The sequence below is a fragment of the Apodemus sylvaticus genome, chromosome 16 (genome assembly GCF_947179515.1).
Source record: "Apodemus sylvaticus chromosome 16, mApoSyl1.1, whole genome shotgun sequence".
NCBI lineage: Eukaryota > Metazoa > Chordata > Mammalia > Rodentia > Muridae > Apodemus > Apodemus sylvaticus.
In genome coordinates, this window is record NC_067487.1 from 9,697,487 (window position 1) to 9,713,608 (window position 16,122).

Below are 16,122 nucleotides of genomic sequence, written 5' to 3' on the forward strand. Positions count from 1 at the left end.
TTAAAAAGCCGGTTTGGAAAATAGAGTGCTAGAGGTAAAAGTATTATGTTTATAGTACCCTTGCATGGTAGGACATTCCCAATCTCAGGAAACACCACTTCCCTTGTGTTGCAAGATTTTTCATGTCCAATCATATTAGGGCAGTGGAAGGCCTGTGATTGGACAGGAAAGGGGAGGTGGAGCTAGGAGTTGGGGAGTCACAGAGGTTGCAGGTCAGAGAACCAGGATGGCTTCTGACGTTTTTTTCTGTGTGTTTTCATGAAGATAGAACTATTGGGATAAAGCTTTATCACTTTTAATTGGCTCTGGAATGACTGTCTTGGCACCAAATAAGCAGTAGAGTGGTGTCTCCCATGACTATGAGATGGATTCACTTCTCCAGTGGAGGAGCCTGTACCTATATCCTAAATTTCTCAAGCCTTAGAGAGGCAAATACCAATTTTTTTTTTTGGGGGGGGGGGATTTGGTTTTTTCAAGACAGGGTTTCTCTGTATAGCCTTGGCTGTCCTGGAACTCACTTCGTAGACCAGGCTGCCTTGAACTCAGAAATTCACCTGCCTCTGCCTCCCAGAGTGCTGGGATTACAGGCGTGCAACGCCGCCACCACCACTCGGCCAGGAAATACCAATTATTTTGCCTTCAGTATGTCTCTTTGTAACATATTAGGATACTAGGGGAATCCTATGTCTAACTAACCCACTAACATAGTGCTATTGGATTTATATCAGTTCAAATGGCTGTACCAGGAATCTGGTAGGAAGTAATTTGAGGTAAAGGAATGTGGAGATTTGAAAACAGCACATTATTCACGTATTAAATTCTGCCCAAATTACCATTTTTAAAAACTTCTTTTTGGAAATACTCAAATTGTCCTGTTTTAGCCATAAATTACAGTACGTGACTCAGGCTGTCATAAAATCACAGAATGACAGCATCTTCCTGAGAAGCCATCATGAATGAACAAGTGAGGATTCCCAGAAGGGGTAAGATGCTGAGGACTCTGTATCAGTGTGACTTAGGGAAGGAAGGGGTCTTAAGTCATTGTTATAAGTGATAGGTTTTTGGTTTTCTTGTTTTGTTTTTTAAATCCTGGCTAGCTCCCTGTTGTATTCTGTAGCTGCCTGCAGCTACTACGAACTGGGTTGCTGGAACAGAAGCTGAGGATGGGGTGAAAAGAAGGGGAAGATGGGGAAGGGGTGAAAAGGAGGAGGCCAAGACAATAGTTTACTGATCGAGGCCCCAACTTTAATCGAGGTCAGACCTTTTAACAGTTTGGGCAAATTCCTCCCCCCAGACTCTGGGCTGAGTTCTGGGAGAGTCTTCTCCGGTTCTTGGCTCTATTGCTCAGGCAGCGGGGTGGGTCACCTGCTTGATTCAGGAGTTCGTAGACCTGGAGGAACAAAGAACTTAACGTTCACTCTGAGCTTCTCCACCCTAGGATAAAAATTCCTGCTGTAACCTACTTCCCTATTATGCCCTAGCGCCAGATTCCTGCCCGAAGCCGGGCATTGTCTTTGGTCAATGTCAAGTTCCTACCATGTGGCAGGACACCCAATATGGCTCTGTACAGCTCCCAGATGAATGAGACAGAGATTTTAATGTTGTGGATGGTTCTGTGCTGTTTGCTCTCTGGAGAGAGGCTGTCTGGAATGAGGAATGAGTCATTCTTCTTGTGAATTAGGGTGAATCTCCTAATGAATAAAGGCATCAAATACTGGGTGAGTAGGCGGGACTTGGGTTGGATGGAGGAAGAGAGGAAGCAGGGTACAGTTAGGTCCTTTTTGGAACGCGCAGCAGAGGGGTAAGATGTAGCTGCTAGAGTTTCCCAGTATCAGGTAAGGATCTACCACCACCACCGGAGGAAACAGATTTTAATAATGCTTACAAGATTAGGCTTTAGTTGTTGCATTCAGAGATTGAGTTACCATTGTATTGAATTAAGTTTGTATTGTATTTTCCTTCACAATTTCATCTGACTTCAAGAGAGAAAGGTATGGTGGCAAAGCGTGGGTTTGCCAGATGTGCACCACAAAGGCTGTGGTAGATTTGAAGCAGGGGGCTTGGCATGGTAGTGATGAAAGAATAGGAAATACAGCCTAACTCCAGCCTTCTAAGGAGCCCCAAACACTTCATATTCCAGAGCCTGCTCTTTGTGCTCTTTGTTAGAAACTAGGTAAAAGGTCTCATTCTAGAGCCCGCCCTTTGTTTTGAGCCACGCAAAAAGGCCTTGAATAGGTGATCCTGGCCCCACAAGGTAACTGGAAATGAGCTAAGTTTATCTTGCTTCTGTAAACTGCTTACGCCATTACCTCTATCCAGGAGTTCATGCAGCTATAGACTCCAATAGGAAACTAATTGGTCCACTGAGCGCGGGCTCCGATAATTTAAACTGATTGGCCTAAAAACTATGGAGTGGTACAAATTGATTGGCTCGCATTTCTCGATGCTAAGGAATGATTGGTTTGTGACTCGAGGGCTTTGTTGTAAACTTATAAAAGCTGTCGCAGTTCGGCACTCGGTGTCCACAGTCCTCTACCCCTGCGTGGTGTATGCCTGTGGAACCCAGAATTCTGGAATAAAGAAATCCTCATGTTATTGCATCGAGACCATTTCTCGAGAGTGATTTGGGTGTCACCTTCCAAGGCGTGGGGTGCTGGGGTGCCCTCGGTTTTGGGGGGGTGTCTTACAGTGACACTCCCCAGGGGAATTTAGCAAGCTGGGTGGAGAAGTTTTGGGAGCTCCAGGCCAGAGCATCTCCACGAGATAAAACAGGGCGGCCATTGCATGGGATGGACATTCAGAATAGAATCTGAGGCATTCACAGTGGATTTAAGATTTTCTCCACTGAATATGTTTTATGCATTTATATACCAGGAGAACCAAAAATCCACCACGGACTTGGGAGACTTTTATCCTATGTCCTCCTTCACAACCAACGTTCATTACCTTCTCTAAATCTCTCTTCATGCCCTAATAGTTAACCTTTATTATTCTTTTTACTATATGACATACTTACTGTAAATACATTTTAAATGTAGACAGCTTTTAGTGATCCCTAGCTAGATCCCAAATGAATTCAATACAGAATTTAAGGTTTATTTGATAAGCTTTATAACACAATAACTGGGTGGTTAATCTATTTAGATCCTCTAAGGTAATATGGCTACCTCCCTCTCCAAATCCCCGAGATACTTACATTTTAGTATTGATGTTGCTCTCTGGGATTAAGGTGTTTTTCCAAGATGTCTCTCCTGGGCTGCTTCCTCGTGACATATGCTCTCCTCCTCTCTCTCCCCTCACCTTGGCTAACAGAAGTCCAGCCCTATTCTCTCTTTGCCTAGGCATTGGCTGACCAGCTTTTGTTAACAAGTCAGATCATAAATGTCGAGGAATATTTACACAAATTTCAGAGAGAAGATAGTTAAAATAAGGACTACAATGCCATGTCTGGATTACAACTCTATATGGGGGCTGAGAAATCAGGATTTGAACATTGCAAGGATAATCTTTACACAGTGCACCATAACATTATGCCTAAAACATACTATACCTACATGCAAATGTCTTCAATATATACATGTAATACAATACTGTCTAGATTAAATACCTAGAGGAAGAACATGCAATGTTTACCTTTATTAAGACTAATCTTGCCAGGCGGTGGTGGCGCACGCCTTTAATCCCAGCACTTGGGAGGCAGAGGCAGGCGGAGGATCTCTGAGTTCTAGGCCAGCATGGTCTACAGAGTGAGTTCCAGGACAGCCAGGGCTACACAGAGAAACCCTGTCTTGAAAAAACCAAAAAAAAAAAAAAGACTAATCTCAATATCATACATATTATGTTTATCAATTTTTCTGTAAATTTTACAGAGCTTAGAGCTAAAGAGCATCTCTGTGTGTATGTAATAAATATTTTTTGAGGTCAGGAGGTGGTGGCGCACGGCTGTAATCCCAGCACTCTGGGAAGCAGAGGCAGGCGGATTTCTGAGTTCGAGGCCAGCCTGGTCTACAGAGTAGACCTGTTTGTAGACCTGGGCTATCTCCAGGATAGCCCGGGCTATACAGAGAAACCTTGTCTCGAAAAAACCAAATAAAAAATATTTTTGAAATTATTTTCCTTTAATATTTTCATGGATATCTACGTTGATTCTGGTTGTTTACTATTGGGAATAAAGGAGCAATCAATATGGGGGCACACATATATCTACACACAGTAAATTATAAGGTTCTCTGAGCATAAGACCAGGATTGAATTAATAGGGATAGTGCAGACACTATTGCCCTGATTTCAATAGGATGAGGTCATGGGTGTGAAGTATTGATCTGTAGGGTTCCAGTGGTCCCTGCAGCACCCATAAGACTCTGCTGTTGTAGTCTCAGAGGCTACTTTGGATCTGTGTTCTACAGTCTCAAGATAGTAGAATCCACGGCAGTCGAATAGGCAGGGTCACAGGATCTAAGGACTGACCAAGGATTTGACTCCACTTGATCACCTGACTGCTTTGTGAGCAGTTGGGTCTACACTGATTTCTGAGGGCTCTGGAAGGAAATCCTAGTTGCAGGCTACTCGTTCCTGTCGCTGTGAGGGTGGATATCACTTTAAAAAGTTTGTACACTGTACACTCTTGTTTTCACAGTAAAACTTGAAGCCTTGTGCATTTATGTCTAAACTGCATGCAACAAGTTGGACAGATGACTGGATATACGATCTGCTTTTATTCAGACATTTTTATACTAACATAAACAGTGGTGGTCTCTGTTGGACAGGCAGCCTGCTAGTTGTTCTCAATGTCTTCTTGTGCTGCTTGTTGAGCTCCTTTTCAATGTCTGAGAATCAGGGGTGGGAGATTAGAGGACCCTTAGAGACACACATGTTTGGATGTGACATGGGGGTGGTGGTGGCAAATTTTAGCTTCAGAGTCAACCTCTCCAGTCAGCTAAAACAGCATGTGTTCATGTATTTGTAATATTAGCAATGGCACAGGAATTGTTTCCATATATTTGAAAAGTAGAAACACAAACATGAGTATACAAGCTTGTTGGGGCAGAAACCAAGCCAGTTTAGTATCACCAGTCCATTTGTCAAAAGCCACTGAGGAGCTAGGAGCACAGTCAGGCACGGCAAGGCTGGTTTCAAACATCTTCTTAAAAAGGTACTTTTCCTTTCCACGTTTGTTAGTGTAGTGCTTTGTTATTTTAATAAACAACTAAGTCCACATTTTTTTCAGGAAGTAGTAATATTAAAATTACAACCAGAAAATGGCTTGTAAGCCAAATTATTTCTGTCATAGGATCAACTCATATCCATACATCTCCATTGTGGTTCTTCTGAAAGACCCTAAAAGCGAGGTCCCCCTCCCCACACACACACCTCGTCTCAGGAAAGGTGACACCCAAATCACTCACAAGAACCGGTCTTGATGCAAACAGCAAGAGGTATTCCAAGAGCACAGGGGGCCACAGTCGTACACCACGAGGGGGTAGAGGACTGCGGATCCCAAGTGCAGAATCGGGACAGTTTAAAGAAACTCCATAGTTTCTAGGCCAATCATTTCAAATTATCCAAGCTGCGCTCCGTGGACCAATCAGTTTCCTATAGTCTCAGAGGTCCACATTTGAGCAGGCTCCTGGGTGAGTGGGGGTGACGGCGCAAGCAGTTTACAGAAGCTAGATAAGCAGTTAGCACATTTCCTGTTATCTTACTGGGCTAGGATCATATACCTAAAGGGCCTATCTTATGCCCTTTCACCTAGTTCCATACAGAGAGCGGGCTCAAGGAATGTGACCTTCCACCTATTTTCTAGCAAAGAGCAGGTTCTGGAATTTGAGGTATTTAGGGCTTCATAGGAGGCTGGAGTTAGGGCTCCTTTGGAATGAGCATTTTTAAACTTCTGACTTAGGCACTAGGGAGTTAGGCTGTAATTCTCATTCTTTCAGTTCTGGGGTCGGGAACCAATCTCTTTACCCAAAGCAGTTCAGCAGATAAAGCTTCTTTCTCCCACATCCACTGTGGATTACCATTATAAAAACCCTTGAGTAGTAGAAATCACCTAACCTGGATTCCGGGATTTTCCTCGCAAAGACTTCTGGGAGTTGTAGTCTGCACCACTGTGACCACTGGGAGTCTTCCTGGAAATGCCATTCTGACTTCAGGTCATTACACGTGCGTCCTCCTCAAAGTTGTGCGGAAATCGCGTACGGCTGTATATTCCTGTTTTCTGTGAGAAGGAGGTTGGTCCGGGAAGCAGCGTAGACTGGGGCTCTGTGCGGGGTCTGTGACAAGGAGGTTGGTCCAGGGAGCAGCGTAGCCTGGGACTCTGTGTGGGGAGCAGGGTTCCTTCTCGGACTGAGAAGATCTGGGCTGGGTGGGAGGGCGGAAGAAGCTGCTTGGACTTCCTGTACTGAACTGGCTGGGACTGTTGAGGTTGCCGTTTTGGATTGAGAGGACAGGGCGTTTGAAATTGTGCCCTGAGTGAAGGTTCCCTTAGGACACCGCGTGCAGCTGGAGTCTGTCTTGGTTCTCGGGTACACCTGAGCTCCTTGGTAGTGGGGGAATAGATAATAATGCAAGGGCCAGGATTGCAAACTAATGGCTTACTACCTGCTCCTGAGATAGTGCAGCAGCTCACAGACCTGCATTGCTGGAGGCATACTTCCCGGGCTGTCCCATTCTCATCCGGATGCTGTCAAATTCCTCAGTGTCTTTAGAGTAAATGGTGTACACTGTAGCCAGCTTATAGCAATGGCCTTGAGGTCTGATTGTGTTCGTTTTTCTCTGCCAGTTAAAGAATTGAGAGAGGAAAATCCGAGGCACAAGAGGGGGCGTGTTGGGAAATTCTAGGACACAACCAACAGATTTGCCTAAATCCACGGGTATTGAAAATCTTTGCCTAGGGGTGAAGAAACACATGCAGTGGACACACAGACAGGACTCTACAAGGGCGAGTGGGAACTGGAGGAGCCCACACCATGTTTCACCTTGAGGGCTGTTTTCTAAAACTTTTGACAGGACCTCCGTCTCTAATTTACACTTGAGTAATTTTTTAAAAATCAGAGAATGTCCACTTGGCCCACAATGGTTGTGGTTAACATGACATTATCTGGGCTTAAAATTGTTGGAAAAGTTTTTGAGCAGGGTACTAGGAGCCAGAGAAAGGCTTCCAGGGCCTTGTTCTAGGGGTCCAGGTTTTGTGTCAGGTCAGCAGGGTGAGGACGAACTCACAGACCTCAGTGTATTCACATGATTAGAGTAGACAGACCTGTGATAGAAAAGGAACTTGAGCCTCCTGTGAGTCATCTGCCTGCCATCTCTGCATTTGTGAGGGGGAAGGGGGAGGACCCTGGTCAGTCCCTGCTTCATAGCAAATCCAAGGCAGGCTACCTCAGTCTCTGTCGGAAGACATTTAATCATGCTTGGTGTTTTCGAGACAGGGTTTCTCTGTGTAGCCCTGGCTGTCCTGGAACTCACTCTGTAGACCAGGCTGCCCTCGAACTCAGAAATCCGCCTGCCTCTGCCTTCCAAGTGCTGGGATTACAGGTGTGCGCCACCACTGTCCGGCCTCCATCCCTGTCTCTTTTTCTGCCACTTCTCCTGGGATACCTTCCTGTGTCCCTGTCCCAGAGGTTCAGCTGCTTGCAGATGCTTCTTACAGTTAGCTGGAACAAAACCACTTCCTCCACTGTCCCTCACCCGGGCACTGCTCTCTGCAGCCAGTAGAGCAAACTGCTGACATGGGATGCCTTCCTCTTGCACGGGTTTAAGTCCTTGTCCCCTTGGTGTGTAGTTGTCTCTCTGTCCTCCCAGGCTTCCGTTGTTATATTCTAAAGGTAGTAAGAGGGAAGGAGTTCCTTGTCTTTACAACTCATACATGAACATTGCTGGGTTAGACCTGTCATATCTGGAACACTGTAGAAGAGGTGTGCTGGGCGATGACATTCAGAACCTGCTGATGTATGAGATTATGTCAGAGGCCATGAAGAGAAATTACAAAAGATTAGAAAAAATACATACTCAAGTAATAAGCCTGAGCAGTGCAGATCCTCATTACTTTGTCATTTTCTCTTATGAAAGTGTCTGTCTTTTTAGTATCCTCCATAGTCATTTTCAAATAAGGTGACATGAATTAAAACCTATGTCTGCTTGCCTGGCCAACTCTGTCATATTCTATCTTTCATCATTCTGTACTTTCCAGGATCTATGTAGAACTGAGTCATCAGAGTGCAAGTCCGTCCTCTTTACTGAATACACCCACTTGCTGGTACTTTAAGAAGACACATGCTGTACAGACTGTTAAAATCCAAAGTACATCCAGAGGCCTAATGCATGGATCAAGTGTGGGATTTATTTTAAAGCTAAAATTCTCATTCTATAATCTACATTTTCCAAAGGTGGGGGGAACCATTGCATTTGGGCCTTCATGTTTTTCACATTTTATTTCATTTTGTGAGTTGTATAATTGCAAGACATGGTACCTTGAAGCAAAATTTAATGATTGTATTATGCCACCTTTATTTGAGTAAAACTCTGGGACAAGGATCTAGTGTGGAGGACAGTTTGCCTGCTTTTCTGAAGCAGGGGAGGGGAGGGGAGAGAGAGAGAGAGAGAGAGAGAGTAAAAAAAGAAAATCTGTCTGCCAGGCAGAGTCAAGGCAGGTTGGAGCCTGTTGGCAGATTTCCTGACCTGCTGAGGCAGGGACGGTTAGGAGGAGGTGCACCTGAGTGTCAAGTGAAGGTCTGAACATTGTATTGGCCGTGGTGGAAGGAACAGGGACGCCTATGGATAAGAAGGATGACTGGTGTGCACTTCTGCAATTGTTTCCGTTATCTTGTAGCCTTGCTGCCCGTGCTACTGTGAGATATAAAAAGGCTGTGGAAAATAAACTCGAGGCTCCCGTCTGCTGTGGTTTTGACCAGCGGTCCTCCCAGTTCTGTTTCTTGGTTCTGCATCTGTTTCCTGCCTTTCCTATCTTTAATCCTCTCTTCTCCTCAGAGACCGTTTGACTCTCAGCACAGCCTAGGAGTTGCTGCTTCGTGATCTGTGTTGTACGTGTTTTAAACACTATGCAGAATAGTCAGGCTGGCTAGGAATGGAGAGTCCTTATTGTTTGGAACCTGATCAGGAATCCAGCCCTCTCGTTGCACCTCATGTTGACTTCTCAGTGTCCTGCTAATCTTTAGTTCTGCCCGACTCTTTGGAAATATATCACTCAGGACACTGACTGGAGATGCAAGAGTTCTTAAAACACGTGCTCTGTCCATTCTGTTCTAGCCTCCCTCTAGGACGGGATTCCATGCAAGTGCAGTATGGACACCGACCTCCCAGTTATTGTAAGAATATGCAGCAGTGGTTAATGGGTGACAGTGTTCCTGCCTCAGGTCAGACATTTGCATTTCTTCCCCACAGAAAGTGAATTGTGCAAGTCTCCAATTCCCCTGAAGTGTTTGCTGTTAATTGTATTGGCTGAAATCCTGACTAAATGGTGTCCTGTTTACAGGTCCCCTGACCTCCACCCACTTTGTCTCACAGGAGATTGTACTCAGGACAGCGGACACTTGCCCATGCAGAATGGAGGAAGCCAGTGCTGGGCAGCCTAGGGAGTGGTCCTCACAGTTAAGTCTCCATTGTGAACATGCTCTGTTTCTCTCACAGGAAATTGCTTTCCTCTGTGCTCTACTCTGGGCTCCTGCCATGCTCTGCATTGGTGGTTTTCCCAAGTATTTGGTGATCCTGTGGTTAAAAAGAGGGTATTCCGTTTGTTTCTCATTTACTTGTAAAGAAAGAATCCATTTCTACTAGCTATAAAAAGATTCAAGACATTTCAATTTCTTTTTCCTTGAAAAACTTCTATTCACCAAAGTGCTGGTGGTTTGGAGATGTACTCAGCTTCTCCATTGATGCTGAGCATTGCTCATTAGAGAATAGACTATATTCGGTGTAGTCATTCTCATTAAAATGTCATCTCAAACTTGAGTTCACTAAGTTGGGTAAACAGTTGTATCATGGGCAATTAAAACCTAAAAGTTATCAATTAATAATTTTTAAGTGAATGTCTGTAATGTACCTAGCATTGTAGTTTTAGTCATACTAAGTACAAGTGATATTTATTTATGGAGACAAGATAGTATGGAGAGAACAACTTATATCTCTCAATCTTTAGTCTTCTGTATATCCTATTTAAGTACATCCTAAAACACATACCTCAATAGAGGTTAAACTAAGCTTAGTGTATTTAATTTAAAATACATTTTAAAATCAACTGATGTTATATTTTTTAAAAATCTTGGTCTGAGAAATAGAGTACTGTAGCTGAAGGTGTTAAATGTGCAATATCCTTAGACAGCACACATCCTCAGGCTATAGAGTACCACTCTTATTGGATGGAAAATAGACCCTATCAGAGTAAATTGCATACTTGCACCATACCATGACATGCTAAGGATGTAAAAGACAAGTCTTTGTGAAAATCTGGTGCTTTTGTCTCCTGTGCTACGTCTGGTCTTACAACTGGGCCCTGATGAATTAACTGGGCCCTGGTGAATTAACTGGCTGTTAATCTTTTTTTTTTTTTTAAATGACGGTTGCCTCAGAAAAGTGAGTCCAAGGGCCCAGTCTCTGGCCGTTCATAAAATTTAAGGATTTGAAAATAATTAAAAGAACTGGGGTATAACATGACTTAGGACACGTTAGGTTCTGACATTGTACCTCATACTTTATGGAGCTTAATCAGGGAAGGAAATAATATCTCCTATCTTCTGAAAAAGGAATCCTTCTCTGCTGAGAGTCTCTGTATATATACAAAGGATCCCTCCTGATAAATAACCATTATGTTTTATAGATGCAAGGGTCCGCACTTCCCTGCTATGGGAAATAAAGTGAAAAACCAAACCACAACAAAAAGCCAATCAAACAAAACAGAACATACATCAATGTACATCTCATGTGATGTGATGGTAGCCTTTTGATTTTTAAAACTCTAGCCTGACTTCCTTCCCTATTCAGAGCCTTTCTGGGTGGAAGTCCTAGTTTACTTACCTATACTATTTATTTATTTATTTACGTATTTATTTTTTGGTTTTTTGAGACAGGGTTTCTCTGTAGCTCCAGCTTTCCTGGAACTCACTCTGTAGACCAGGCTGACCTTGAACTCAGATATCTGCCTGTCTCTGCCTCCCAAGTGCTGGAATTAAGAGCATCACCGCCCGGCTCTTACCTATACTCTTAAATGATTTAATAATAAGGAAAATGTGTAACTCAGATGGGTTATTGCATTTGCCAGGTCTGAAGTAAAAATAGAATTTTTTTTTTCCAAAAAAGTGGCTGTTCTTTTATAGCAGCAGGTGGTACCTACTTAGAACCTTTCTGACTACTGGCTAGCTATCACAGTGGAGGCACAGCCTAGGTAAGCTACCATGGGAGTACCTCGATAGACAGTCTTACCCAGGGAGGAGAATAAATAGTTGGGCAAATTGATGTTCCCCAGGAGCAGTAGTGGCAGCAACGTTATGGGAGTGACCAATTATTTTCTGGTTGAATTCAAAACTCATTCCATCGACAGGAACTAATAACCGGTGATGTTAATCAGATGGTAAACCTGTGTGGGTCTAGGCGCATGCCCTAGGGAGAACCTACTCCTGTTATTCTTGTGGGTGACCAGTAACTAAATGAACCGAAGCTCTTATATTTGTAACTCACAGATTCAGGAACCATCTGCCACCCACCAGAGAATGTTATTGTGTGGTAGATGCAGGATAATCCAGAGACTCACAATTGGTCAAAGTGTGGAGAACAATACTCTATGGAGGCACTGATGTAGATTCCATGCCTATATCATAGCACTGATGCTGAGCTCAGGGATCTCTGAGGGTATAGTGATGTGTACAGTGAAAGCACATTGGCTAGAAATGTCAACTGGCTGGGTGGTGGTGGCGCACGCCTGTAATCCTAGCGCTTGGGAGGCAGAGGCAGGTGGATTTCTGACTTCTAGGCCAGCCTGGTCTACATATTGAGTTCTGGGAAAGCCAGGGCTACACAGAGAAACCCTGTCTCAACTCTGCCCCCCCTCCCCCAAAAGAAAGAAATGTCAGGACCATTTCTGTCATGATCAGTATGTTAAATGTGCAGAATTGTAACTCACAGAAGTTGGAGGTGTAATGGTTTTCCTGTTGACCAATGACATGAGGAAGCCAAGGCTTGGGTCCTGCACAGCGGATGCTCTGGAACAGTGTGCCAGGGAGAAGAAGCTCCCAGTGCCATCGCCCCGGATGCCGGAGGTGTGTAAGGAGTATGTGGGGTATATCTCGGAAGCCTGCAATATTGCAGAATATTTGGTCACATTGGGAACCCCAAGATTGTGTTGTTTACTGAGCTTCTGGTTGTAGTGTGACTCAGCTCTTAACACATACCTTTAATCCCTCTGGCTGGAATACAGACGGGCCCTCAGTTCCTTTAATCCCAAACAAGGAAGGGAAAGTCCACTTGTGGAAGGCAGCGTCCATGTTTGGAAGGGATGTCTAACTGGGTGGCAGACAGTGATGAATCAGAAAGATTGTACAGAATAGGATAAGCCCAGCTCTCACGAGAAGAGAGAGAAAAGGAAAGCTACTTCAGAGAGCAGGATAGAGAGAAGAAAAAAAAAAGACGGAGGCTGTTTTCCTAGGGTAACTGTACAGAGAGCTTTCAGAAAGGAAACAGGCTAGAAAAAGATGAAGACAGAACAAGACAGAGAATGAGGTGAAGCCAGAAGATTAGAACAGACTGACAGACTTAGTTTGAGGCCACGCAGAGCAGTGCAGAGAAGCTGAGAGAAGGCAGACTGTATCAGTCAGCCTGGAGAGGAGTTTGATCCACAGCAGCTGAGTAGAACTGGCCAGCAAGAGTTCAGAAAGAACTAGAAAGGGTGGGATTATTCAGCAGCTGTTGTGGACAGCCCTGGGCTTGTATTTTGATGCTAATTCCACTCCTGGGAACAGTCACCTTGTGAACCTTTTTCTCCAACTTAACTTTTCAAATAGAGGCTTGAGCCAAAGATTGGGCAGGAGGAAGGGGAGCAGAGGGGCTACAGATCTAAAGGGAGAAGGGGGAGGAGCTACGGAGGTTGGAAGGAGAGGCCTCAGAGAGGGAAGCTCATGGCCTGGAGAAACCACAAGTTATATTTGAGAATATAGATGGGAATAGAGTAGTGTAGTGGGAGATCTGCCCAATCTAGGCTTATAGCTTGTTTTGTTACTGATTGAGTTGAGATTTCTTTTACCAGGTAATTGGGTTGGAAAAACCAGCCCAACACAGCAGCAAGTCTCAGGGGCAGAAAATGTTCTAGGCCTAGGTAAGCTTATATGGAGGCTAGAAATTTCCAGCACTAGGCTTAGGTTAGCAGTAAGCCTCAGAGACAACAATTACATCAGGCAAATTAAAGTTACTTTTTAAGTAAAAGGGGCTAAGGGCAGACTCATGCCAGGTAGAGGAATTGAGCTTATCAAAACTGAGAAAAGCAATCCAAAGCTTACTCATGCAATTAACACAAAATTCCCCATTAATACATAAATTGCTGATATTTTCCCATTAGTGAAAAAGAAAAACAATGACGATTCTCATATGATATTCTGGGATTGAATTGAAGAAGATACAAAAAAATTTCTGGCATTAGATACTTTCAAAATAATTAAAACAGCTTCAACAATTATATTTTTCAGCTATAACACACCCAATGGATCTTGAGATTTATATTATTGTTACTGGCCTTAATTAATTTTTATTAATGGTTTAATTTATATCATTAATGGTTTTAATTAAAGGTGTGACATTATTCATGGGTCTTTATTTCAGGAAATGCTGTCCTTCTGGGATGTGGCTGTTGATTTCTCTCCAGAAGAGTGGGAATGCCTGGGGCCTGCTCAGTGGAGTCTGTACAGGGACGTGATGCTGGAGAATTACAGCAACCTTGTGTTCCTGGGTGAGCATTGCATCTATAGAGAATTCATATCTCACCATCAACATGAACCTTCCCCACTTTGTACAATCTCTCATGGGAGTATTTGAACAACGAGTTTCATATCCTTCATTTTAAGAAAAATTAGGGAGATTGCTGTACAGGTAAGAAACATTTCATTGTTTTCCTCCCTGTGTTTGAAGTGTCTGTGTTGGAAGCATGCCTCCTTCGCTCGTGTGGGTCTGTCAGAAATGCACGGGCCTCAGGCATGGACCACATGTTAATTCAGATTTAGTGTTTTCTCTCTAAAGAAACTCAGGATCAGGATACTGTACATTCCTTTCTGTATTGCACTGTATGTGTCAATTTAAGGAGCTAATTGTCTGCAATCCTATATTGTATCGTCTCTTTCCCTATAATCACTGTGCTGAAAGAGAGCGTAGAAGACCTCTCCAATCTTGTCCTCTTTTCCTACACACAGGTCTTGCTGTCTCTAAGCCATTCCTGGTGACATTTCTGGAGCAAAGACATGGGCCTTGGGATGTGAAGAGAGAAGCGGCAGCCACTGTGCCCCCAGGTGTGTAGAAATGCGGGGATCAGGGGACAGAGTTCAAGTCCAAAGTTCCACCCAAAGGCCAGGCTTTCCCATGTGCCTTGAAATATGTATTATGAAAATCATTCTTTTTGTCTCCCCTTCACATCTCTCAAACATTTATGGTGGTTTAAATCTCTTAGGATTTATATTTCACAAACAGTTAACTATGCATGTATTTACAAGGACTTCCAAGGTTTTTCTTTTTTCTTTCCTTTCCTTTTCTTTTTTTTCCTCTTTTTTCTTTTTTTGTTTTTTTGAGACAGGTTTACTCTGTATAGCCTTATCTTTAGACCAGGCTGGCCTCAAACTCAGGAATCTGCTTCCCAAGTGCTGGGATTAAAGGTATGCACCATCACTACCCAGGAAGGTTTTTCTTTTTGTTGAGTCTCTATTGGAAAGTAACACTCAGGAAAATATGACTGGGGACTGGTCAGACTGGGAGTAATTTGTTTGCCAGGAGTAAGGCAGACTTGTGCCAGAGAGATCTGTATATGGAAGTGAGCGTGACTTGGTTAATAAAATCAAGGACATATTCCCATTATCGGGGTGGCAGGCAGAAGCAGGGGCCTCAACATTTTCACTTCTGTTGGTTAATTGGGGCTGGATGAAGTCAGACTAACAGGAGTCCCTCTGGACAGTGCATTTCTCACTGATTTAGGGAAGAGTCAGAGCATGGACTTACTGTATAAGGTGTTGTATTGGGCTGATATGTACAACAATTGAGCAGAGGCTATTTTGTTTATTCAGCAAAGATTTAGCACCAGTTTATTACCAGGGCCAAACTATTAGACCTAGGAAGAGAAGGATGAGAGGTATTTCAAATCCTTTAGGCGTTCATCCACGGATCCCCATCAATCCAGTCACGGAACCAGCGGCCTTGTGCCTGTTTCATGGTTTCTTTGTTTTTAAAGAAAATATGTATTTCATATATAAGGACTAATCTTTTCCTTTTTATATTTTCATTTGTATTACATGTTTTCTTTTTCTTTTCTTTTTGGATTTTTTTGAGACAGGGTTTCTCTGTGTAGCCCTGGCTATACATGTTTTCTTTATTTACATTTCAAATGTTATCCCCTTTCCTCATTTCCCCTCCAAAAAGCCCCTAGTCCCCACCCCCCACGCCACACTAACCCACCCACTACCACTTCCCTGTCCTGGCATTCCCCTACACTGGGGCATCTAGCCTTCACAGGACCAAGGGCCTCCCCTCCCATTGATATCCGACAAGGCCATCCTCTGATACATATGTGGCTGGAGCCATGGGTCCCTCCATGTGTACTCGTTGGTTGGTGGTTTAGTCCCTGGGAGCTCTGGGGTTCTGGTTGGTTGATATTGTTGTTCCTCCTATGGGGCTGCAAACCCCTTCAGCCCTTGGGCCCTTTCTCTAGCTCCTTTATTGGGGAGCCGGTGCTCAGTCCCAGGAGATCATCCACCGCTGTATTTGTCAGGCACTGGCAGAGCCTCTCAAGAGACAGTTATATCAGGTTCCTGTCAGCAAGCATTTGTTGGCATCCAAAATCGTGTCTGAGTTTGGTAACTATATATGGGATGCATCTCTAGGTGGGGCAGCCTGAATGGTCCTTTCTTCAGTCTCTGCTCCATA

The 16,122-nt window shown here is 43.8% G+C and overlaps 1 protein-coding gene and 1 long non-coding RNA gene across 17 annotated transcripts in view; one reads left to right on the top strand and one right to left on the bottom strand.

The window, feature by feature from the left end:
• Positions 1-1,223: 1,223 nt before the first annotated feature.
• On the bottom strand, positions 1,224-6,147 carry LOC127666498 (uncharacterized). The gene is made up of 2 exons (XR_007973669.1): positions 6,055-6,147; positions 1,224-1,390 (listed from the first exon to the last, which is right to left on the bottom strand). It is a non-coding gene; the product is annotated as an uncharacterized LOC127666498 (long non-coding RNA).
• Positions 6,143-16,122, top strand: part of LOC127666488 (zinc finger protein 58-like) — a 65,437-nt gene continuing 55,457 nt past the window's right edge. For 9 of the 16 annotated variants that reach the window (XR_007973668.1, XR_007973667.1, XM_052159329.1 and 6 more), the window contains exons 1-3: positions 6,143-6,230; positions 9,268-9,374; positions 12,136-12,269. Coding sequence is in view for 13 of the 16 variants with exons in the window: in XM_052159329.1 (XP_052015289.1) it covers positions 9,290-9,374; positions 12,136-12,269 (219 nt within the window). In the remaining 3 variants the exon portion in view is untranslated. The other 7 variants (XM_052159308.1, XM_052159309.1, XM_052159306.1 and 4 more) reach the window with 4 other exon arrangements.